We start from the raw sequence: 9,910 nt of genomic DNA, 5'->3' as shown, positions 1-9,910 counted from the left end.
TTCTAGAGTTCCAACATCTGAGCACACATATATAGTCACATGACCATATTTCAGGAGCTTGGCAACTTGCTCACCAATATGGCCAACTGTAGTATTCCACAGTCATGTGGCCATAATTGATGATATTTTTGCCAGTTTCCAGACCTTTAAAGCCAATTTCCAGCAAAAAAAAAAAAAAATGCCCATAGGAATACATGGATTCAGTTAACAACTGCCACGTTCACTTAATAGCCCTGTATTCACTTAACAATGATGGCGCTCTCTTAAGGACTGCCACAAAAAGGGCATAAAATTGGGTCCAGTCATGGGGGTGTCTCAACTTATAGCCATCATGACTTATAACATAAATTCTGGGCTCCAGTACGAACTTAAGTTGAGGATTATCTGTATTAATTGTAGAAGTGAAGCCATTACAAAGGGCTAAGTTGCAGCAACTGAGGATACAAGCAAGATCAGAAAGTAACAGAAAACCTAGATGGCCAGAAGGTCAGAGTTTAATACAAAGAAGAATATCATTATCTCAAATTATTTTGAACATCTTCATTCCGGTTTTCCCTATACTTTGCTCTGCAGTGGTGCATAATACTTAGTCCGGGGTACATGATAGATGTTTAGATGTATAATTTTGAAGGTGTCTAATATAATGATTTTCAGATATTATATATGTGAAATGAACAGAGGATATCCTTCCACATAACTGAAGTAACTGGAACACAAAAAAATTGGCAGGGGGCATTTGAAGATAGCAGTTCAAAAATATGGTAACAATGTGTTTCAATACTCTCCTTGTCAACCATGATATTAAGAAAGAACTGTGCATTGACTCATCTATCACCTTATCTATGACTCTGGAGATCAACAGACATCTTACTTCTTTTGACTGACATGGATATGACTTTATAGTTCTCTGAAGCCCAAGAGTAGGCTTAAAAACAAGATTTGCATAGAACTTTATTTGTGGGTTTTCAGGTTCTTAGAAGCAGCCAAATTTTTCATTACTTCAGTTGTTCCAACTTCTCATAAATTGCACAACAACTACCATATCTTAAACGTTGGAGGACTCCAGGTTGGAAAGCTCTGTGCTACTTCCTAATACTTTCCAATCTCAATGGGGTCTCAGAGATAATCCGGTTATCCTACCTCTTAAACTAGCAGCCTGGATAAGAGACCATGGCAATTTGGCTAATTAAATACATGGATACTTCCATGAGCTTTAATTGACTAAAGCCATATAGTTACAAATATGGAAAAGCAGCATTATATTTTGTAAGTTAGTGGACTATGGAGGAGGATAAACAGCTTTAATCAATCCAGTGCCTTGGCGTAATCTGCTGGAGGCCATTTGCAAATAGGAAAATGAAGCAAGCAGCTGACAAGCACATCGCCAAGAATAGTGAGGGCCACTCATTCTGTCCTTCTTTAGCGTTGATATTCATTTCCATGTCATTTCATGTTCCGAGTATGTAATATGCCTCTGAATTCTTGTTTTTGTGACAAAACGATTGCAATAGAGTACTGGTAATCTTTGACTTACTACCATTTGTTTAACAACCATTCAAAGTTACGATAGTGATGAAAAGTCACTTATCATCAATCCTCACACATACAACTGTTGCAACGTCCTTGCAGTCACATGATCAAAAAATCAAAACTTGGCAACCAACATGTATTCATGATAGCTGCAGAGTCCTGTGGTCCTGTGATCGCCATGTGTAATCTTCCCAGGGGGCTTGCCACAAGCAAACTCCATGAGAAAGCCAGATTCACTTAACAACCATGTGATTCACTTATTGACCATGGTGAAAAAGATTGTAAAATCAGGTGCAACTCACTTAACCACTGCAATGGACATTTCAGTCCCAACTGTGATTGTAAGTTGAGGACTATCTATAATAAATGTGCCCAGATAATCAAACAATTTCTGTTTCATAGCAATGAAATAAAATGTGACAAGGGAGCCTATAAGCTTGAGGGTAACCTTTGTCTTTCTCCCCTCACATATAGAGCTGTGAAAGAATTCCACCATGAATTTATCAGCAGCAAACCTGGACATTCCACTCCCATCAAGAAAGGAACACCCACACACACACCCGTATCTCCCTCTGGCAGCCTTTGAAAAATGGTCCTCTGTTGAAAATTGTTTCCAAATATTGATAATTACTTTTACATGAATAAGAGGATGATTTCATGTGTTTTAAAAGGGCTTGCCAGGAAATTTGCATGATGAGTTATAGTACATGAATTGGGGCAAGATGCATACCAAAATTCCTTATGTTGCAAGATGTAAACATTACAAGATTATGATTTTTTTTAATACTTAGAGAAAGAAATGCCAGATCAGAAAAGTAGCCTAACCCAGATAGGGTTTTTCATAAGTTATACATCTTTGCACTAGAAATCAGGGAACATGGGAGAGGCATAATGAATATCCTGCTAATGATGCCACAATGCTTGGCTGAATTCCTAAGTTGATGAAGACAAAATTGTTACACAAGTCTTTGGCCCTCTGCCTTTGACTTAGGGATGTACTTGCCTGGGAGAATAGTCATATATAGCAATGTCTATTATGCTTTCTGTACATTTCAGCAAGACAAAATTTCATATTACATCATTTTTAAAATGTAGATGATTCATGATATTTGCTTCTATAAAATGCTTTTTAGATTTAAGGACATAATTTAGAGGGAAGGGCAGTTTCCCGTATTTCCTAAAAACTGGATTTTCTTCTATTTTGATTTAGGAGAACAAAATCCCTAGCCATCCAAAATCTTGGTAGGTAGAAATCCTGCATGTTGTTGTTGTTGTTACCTTTCAGAAAGTGAGTACAGAGGGAAAAGCAGGCAGGGTTCCTGCATATTTAGCATTTGTACTGAAGAACAGTTTTCAGTTACTGTACCTTTTTGGGAGAGTGGGATTGAGAATTATTTCCCTCTTTTATGGAAATATATGGAAAGAAGCCATATTCAAGAAGCTCAGTTTCGTTTCGAGTCACATAGCTAAACAACATACAAATCAGAAATTTCATCCACATTGTCATGAAAACCCCATTCAGAGTGACTGGTATTGGACTGGTATGCTATTCTTGGTATTCTTCTAGCCATTCAATGCTTTCTGATGAGAGGCTGTCTACTAATCACTCAACCTTCTCTACTGTCAAGAATCTTTCCAAGCTGTTCCACTGTTTCCCTTGATTCCTAATTTTTGCTTTAACCTTAATATCTTACGGACATATTTCTTCAACCCTGCATCTTTGAACCAGAGATAGTGCATGTTGGTATCAATTTCATGTTTTGACTTTAAAATTATCTCTTTTGTTTTACTGTGTGACACAAGAGGCTATGACTTGGGCTGCCTATACAGCTACTGCATTTTCTATGCAGAAAATAGCTATCATCATGTGGACAGAGATGTAGGGCCTCCACCTTCTGTAGAAAAGAAATGAACAGAAATGGGACCATGAACTCATACATGTTAAGGTTTGGGTTAACTTTTCTATACCAAATGTCCTTGTAGCTCTTCAATATATAGAGAAATCTCTATCATTTACAGTATGAAAACAGAGTTGACATCTATTGATTCCCTCCTTGAAAACTATTTTCCCTCACTTTTGGTCTGTAAATTTAAAAGTTTGCAAATTCCACTAATTTATATAGAATCCTTCAGAGGTGGCTTTTTAATTCAACAAGGTTGGCTCCCACACCTTTAAAATATTTCTAAGTTTACTCGTCCTCAAACAAATATATCACCAATGTCAAAAATGTAACTGAATGTATCCAATTGTGGCTTCTCTTTGACATGATTAAGCATCATGTCAAGGATAGCCAAGCAAATCTCCATTGTGATTCGGGGCTTTCATGTAGATGAATGTAATATTCTGTTACACTTATTTCTATTCTTTGATAACCAAATAGAAAAAGTACTGCATTCTGAAGTGATAATAGGCATGCCAATATTTTAAAATAACTATACAGGCCAGGTGTGAGCATATATCTCAATGAATTTCAATCCTGGAACTCAGCTACCCACCATTTGGGGACTATTGAAAATAGCCTTCATGTTTGCAACTACACTTTAGATGGAAGTATAGGACTATTGAACAACCATTTCATCCTTATGTTTCTCAGGTGGTGCAGACATTAACCATGGTATTATTTCTGATGGCTGGGACTTTACTCTTCCTGGTTTTTCCACCAATGATCTTCAGTTATGTTGAAGGCTGGAGTTATGGAGAAGGCTTCTACTTCACCTTTATCACCCTCAGCACCATTGGATTTGGAGATTATGTAGTAGGTAATAATAATAATAATAGTTAATAAGTTGTTAAGTGCTGTAAGTAAGAGAGCATCCCCCAGGCCATCACATCATCACTGATTAGAAAGAATTCTAGAGAAACCTGTGATACTTATAACAACATGGCCATGGGATATAAATTATATTTACCATGTACTTTTTTGTTCACTCATTCAATCGCTCCATTAGGAGTCAAGAATACAGGTTCTTACTTTTTTAAGAGAGACAGATTAAAAGAGAAATCAGCAAACTCAAGTGCACATGGCACATATCTCTGCATGTAAAAAAAAATCAAACACATTTTAAAATTGCCCAAAATTCAAAAGTAACACACTTTATTTTGGCAAATGTAACTCTGATATCTTGTGAGTTCTCATGCAAGGAAACTAAGTTCTCATGAGATTTTAGCTTTTATAAAACTTACTTTTCTTTAAATGGGAAGCTCCCCATAGTGACTGCCATATTTTCTACAAACACTTCACTGAAAGCTAGAATTGAAAATAATTTATTATTATTAATAGGTTATATTAATTTAAATAGTGAGAGAGTTGTGCTATACACCGTGCTCCAAACATGCCACATACACAAAAGTGCTTTAATGTGGACAAAGTGTTTTCAAAAGGACCAGACTCAGTTACTGACTGCAGCTGAATAACAAATGAAAATGCTACTGACAGACATTTGTGGTTTCTTTGCTTCCTCTCTATAAATGCAGACAAAACTGTTCAGAATTATATTTATTTTGGAGGAAAAGGAATCTGTTTTCTATGTAGGTTGGATTTCCCTCAGTAAATCAAGCTGCAACTCATTGGGCAGCATCAATTTTACATTCATTTTTACCTGAAATTTGACATTGCAATTCTCACTGACGTAAAAACAATCAGTCACAAATTACATGTTATAGACACAAATAAGGTTTTTTTATAAATATATTGTGCATTTCCTCTTTCCCCCCTGAGTCATACTTCCTGCATTTCTGGTTTGCATGATGTGAAACTATAGATAAATGTTCTTCTCCAGCAATCATTTCAAGGATGAGACTGAGATGCTATGCAACCCCATACAAGTCTCTTCTTCCTTCGGCTCTTGTGGGAGAGAGATAATTCAATGGCAGCACTTGTGCAGAAGACATTTTATGACCTTCCATTGACAGAAGCAGAGGGCAGGGGAGTGCAGAGTAGTACGCTATAGTTTTGGACTGGAGAACTCCAGATTCTTGCTAAAAATTTGCAGCTCACCAGGTCACTCCAACTAATCTCACAAGGTTGTTAAAAGAATGAAATCCAGGGAAATCCTCATGTACACTACTTTTACCTCAGAAAAAAAGTTGGAAGCAAATGCATCGAATACATTTTATTTCTGCCCAAGATACTGAAACATTTCTGCCAGTTGAATGAGGCAGTGCTAGGCTGGATGGAGTGGACTGAAGGGAGGCAGCTTCTGATGCTGAGGTCATTAGAATAAGAAGGTCCTAGGACAATAAAGTGCTATGTAGAAGGAAAGTTCCATGTGGATTGAAGCATGTGGCCAATTGCAATATTTAAGAGGTTATATGATAGCCTGATAAAATTGATAGAGGTTGCAAATCAAGATGCACATAGGAAGCATCTTGCATCTTTTTTAAAAAAAAACCCAGCTCCCTTAAAACAAGGGAGGGAACTATACAGGCAATCCACTAAATTTGTTCTGTCTATATGTGCAAAAGTAAAATAGCGGTAAGAGGAATTTTGAATAACTGGAACCTATACTTCTTTAAAGCAGCAATGTATTTTTCAGGCTTCCATGCAAAGATGAAGTAAGACTCAGCTGCTTTAATGCAATGACTCATTAAAACAGCACTCTTTGATATGAATCATTTAAAGAACTGCCCTTTTTGGAGGTTCATGCTGAAGTCTGAAAAAATATGGTACTGCTCTGGAGAGGAGCTGCATTCACTTCCCTGTATGTTCTAAAGCAATTCCACTTCTGAAATATACTTGTATATGTGTGCACTGTATTCAACTTATTTGAATTCTTTTCAGGTATTCAGCTAGGATAAACTAAGTTTCCCTCTCCTTTTTGTTTTCATAGGCACTGATCCTAGCAAACACTATATTTCAGTGTACCGAAGCTTGGCAGCAATTTGGATTGTCTTTGGTTTAGCCTGGCTTGCTCTGATATTCAATTTGGGAGCAGATGTAATGGAGAAATTCCTACAATTTAATAAACAAGAGCCAGATCCAGGGACAACAGAAGTGACTCTTTCCAAAAGAGAAGATAATCCTGATCAACCCAGGATCCATATTCCCAGCTGAGTGTCTCTCATGGATGGGCAGCTTAGAAGAACTTATATGTGCATTCAAAGCCTGTGGACATGGTATACTGCTTTCCACCCATAATGACTGACCAATTTCATAAAAGATAGAGGGATTTTTTCCCCAAGCAGTAGTAAAAACTTTGTGTGCAAAAAGCAGCTGAATGAAAAGGAAGGGAAAATTCACTGAGAGCATAATTACTACACTTTCCATTCAGCCAATTATCTCCCATTGAACTAATTATTAGAACAGGCCTATCAGATGGCTTGTGGGCACTGGGTTCCAAAATAACTTTTTAAAATTTTACTGGAAGTGATCAAGGGTTGTTTTTCTTCCAAGAGAACCCCGTCATTTATCTCCACTTCCCGATTTCCCTTAAGCAAGTAGTGAAATCTGTTAAACAGGTTTTCTGGCAGAAAAAATGCACATATTTTACTAGTTGCATCTGTGAAGGAAATTTCAAACAAGGCATAGTTGCAAACTAATGGATCTCAGTGACAAGAGCTTTTCTTCTCCTATCCTTCTTCTATTATTAGGCCATAAAAAGCCAAAGGAAAAACAAACCCTGAACTTATTTTCCTCAGTACCTTCACTCTACGGTTAGCAGACTCTGGTTAGTCCTTTTTCCAAGGAACTTTGAATATTCTCAGTATTTTCTCCTTGAATATGTCCCAAGGCAGATATTAAAATTCTCAAAGTTCAGAATACCAATTTCAAAAAAGAATTGGTGCTTATTCTGGAGGAGAGGGAATATAATGCAATGCACACAACTGGAAATTTTCAATTTAAATGTTCAAATTGTTATTCTAGTACCTGAAATAATTGGAGGGAAAACTAGAACTACTATTTATACTTCATCCAGGTCTGGGGCCCAGGCATTTTGCTGCTTAAAACAAGTAGGTGCCCCTCTCTGTTCCATGTACTGATGCTACTACTGTAGCTGTACTAGCAAATGAAGGTAGAAAAATATTCTCTACCATATCAAAAGGAACGTTCTAGTTTAGGCAATCCAGAACAGGTTGTGTGGCAGTGCTCCATCCAGTATCACCAACCAGAAACAGAGATTAATAGTAGAGTTCCCTCTCATGTAAAAAGAGAGAAGAACCATCCTGATACTTTGCAGAGTAGTACTTGCATTTTTGAACTGCATCATTAAGCTTCATAGGATGATGCCATGGCTGCCAGTGTACATTGCTGAGTAGGAAAGAAAGAAAGAAAGCCTGAAGAATGAGACCACCTTGATAGATTTCCTAGATGGATTGAGTCAAATTGACAGAATTTCTGCAAGTACAATCCACTGACTCTTTCATGAAGAACAAAAACAAATATGCCAAGAGATATGGGAGAGAGATATGTAAGGTAGAACTTTTTTCATCTCTTTCCAAGCAAGGAGCTTCAACAAGTGCTGACAAGCAGGATCCAAGAAATTACAGAATACTCCTTGGAAGACCTACTAATTATTACTAGGCAGGTTGAGGCATTTGTCTATGCCAGGGGTCTTCAGACTTGGCCCTTTTATGACTTGTGGACTTCAGCTCCCAGAATTCCTCAGCCAGCGCGCCTGGCTGAGGAATTCTGGGAGTTGAAGTCCACAAGTCATAAAAGGGCCAAGTTTGAAGAACCCCTAGTCTATGCGATGACCAAGAATTAACCTCAATTCTTGGATACTTAATCAATACAAAGAGCAGCAACTTAACATCTTTTAAGTAAGGTAAGCATGGCAATTATTCGGTTTACAGAACTTTCCTTAAAAGTCACAACAAAAATAGTCACAAAGGGAGAGATTAAAGTTGTAACTCACTTTTCAAAGGATCTTTCCTTAAAACTTTTTTTAAAAAAATCATGTCCGATTCTTGGAGAGGCACGTCCCTGCAATTCTGTGGCAAGGCTTTTTTCAAAAGTGATTTGCTGTTGCCTCTTTCCTAGGCTGAGAGAAAGTTAGAAAGAAAATAAAAGAGAAAGTCTAGAAAGACACCAGTTGGCTTTGTGCCTAAGGCGGGAATAGAAATCATGGTTTCTTGATTTCTAGCCTGATGCCTTAACCATTGCACCAAATTGGCTCTTCCTTAAAAGTAATGGCTGTCAATTTTGCCTATTAAAACAGGACAATGCTGAACTTCTGGAGCTTTAGCTAAGCCACAGTCAACCTGTGACATTTCAGCTGATCTACAGACAAGAGTGTTTTGATAATGCTTGTTCTAACTGTATTTCAAAATTAGCAAGTTGGAGCAATATCTGGCCTTTACAACCTTTATCTTCTGATCTAAATATCTAATTCACATTAAACAGAAAGGAGTTCCCATGAGATTCAGATGACCACTTCAATAATAATCACACACACTGATCATCACAGGAGATTTGGGGCCTATAGTTTAAAGATACGTTGTCCAAGATGCTTAAGGGGCGTTACAAAGTTTTAACATGGTCATGCATGTATGTGGTGCTGAAAACTATGTGCAAAATGTAATTTTTTACATGGTAGAAGGGAAAATTATTTAGTATATATTAAATGCCTGGAGAGTGCACTTGATTTTGTGCTTTGCCTTGGTGGGACTTGGTTCACAATTTGGGGAGGGCTGAGATTTGTCCGTGGGTTATTGGGGGTTTCCGTCTTCTGATTTACTGTAACCTTAATTAAATGTAAATATAAATTATATTTATTTATTTATTGTGTATGTAGGGGGGAGAGAATGCAGTCCACAGCATATTTTTCAAACTACAGCAGCCCTTAGCCTGAAAAAAAAAATCTGTACTTCTCCTTTAAAACTACATTATGAAGTTCAAGGCATTAATTTGTAAATGTTATTTCTATAAGAAGGTACTTTTGGGTTCAATATGAAGTTGTGTTACTGCATCTGGTCTATTTTTATGGCTTGGTCACCAGTCATTTTATATACCAGATTCCTTTAATAATATAAGAAGTGCTTTGCCAATCAATAGCTAATTGGACCCAAGTTTCTTTGTCACATTTTGGCTAACCAGGTATATTCTGAATGGGAGGGGGTAGAACCCCCTTTGGCTGTCTCTCCCTAGAAACTGGTATAATATCAATATGCTCAATCACATATTAAGATATTTTATTTTGATACAGGAGATAATATATAACACAAGATCAGAAGCCATTGAAATTTATTTATTTTATTTATTTAATTACATTTATATCCCGCCCTTCTCCTTTCGGACTCAGGGCGGCTAACAATCAATTAAAATACAAAAAATACAAAACCCCTGTTAAAATTAATTAAAACGAAATATTTAACTGTGATCTAATTAAAAGTAATTAAAACCCCTTTAAAATCCCTTAGGCCAGTCCCGCAAGCTGGAAC

The 9,910-nt window shown here is 37.0% G+C and overlaps 1 protein-coding gene across 1 annotated transcript in view; it reads left to right on the top strand.

Moving 5' to 3' along the window:
• Positions 1-6,584, top strand: part of KCNK16 (potassium two pore domain channel subfamily K member 16) — a 12,598-nt gene extending 6,014 nt beyond the window's left edge. The window contains exons 4-5 of the mRNA XM_015819630.1: positions 4,125-4,290; positions 6,361-6,584. Of these exons, the coding sequence (XP_015675116.1) occupies positions 4,125-4,290; positions 6,361-6,584 (390 nt within the window). The remainder of the gene's footprint in view (positions 1-4,124; positions 4,291-6,360) is intronic.
• The last annotated feature ends 3,326 nt before the right edge of the window (positions 6,585-9,910 follow it).

Source organism: Protobothrops mucrosquamatus, unplaced genomic scaffold (assembly GCF_001527695.2).
Source record: "Protobothrops mucrosquamatus isolate PMUCROS unplaced genomic scaffold, P.Mucros_1.0 scaffold960, whole genome shotgun sequence".
In the NCBI taxonomy this organism is placed as follows: Eukaryota; Metazoa; Chordata; class Lepidosauria; order Squamata; family Viperidae; genus Protobothrops; species Protobothrops mucrosquamatus.
The sequence above is the reverse complement of the archived record's forward strand: the minus strand, read 5'-3'. Positions and strand labels throughout refer to the sequence as shown.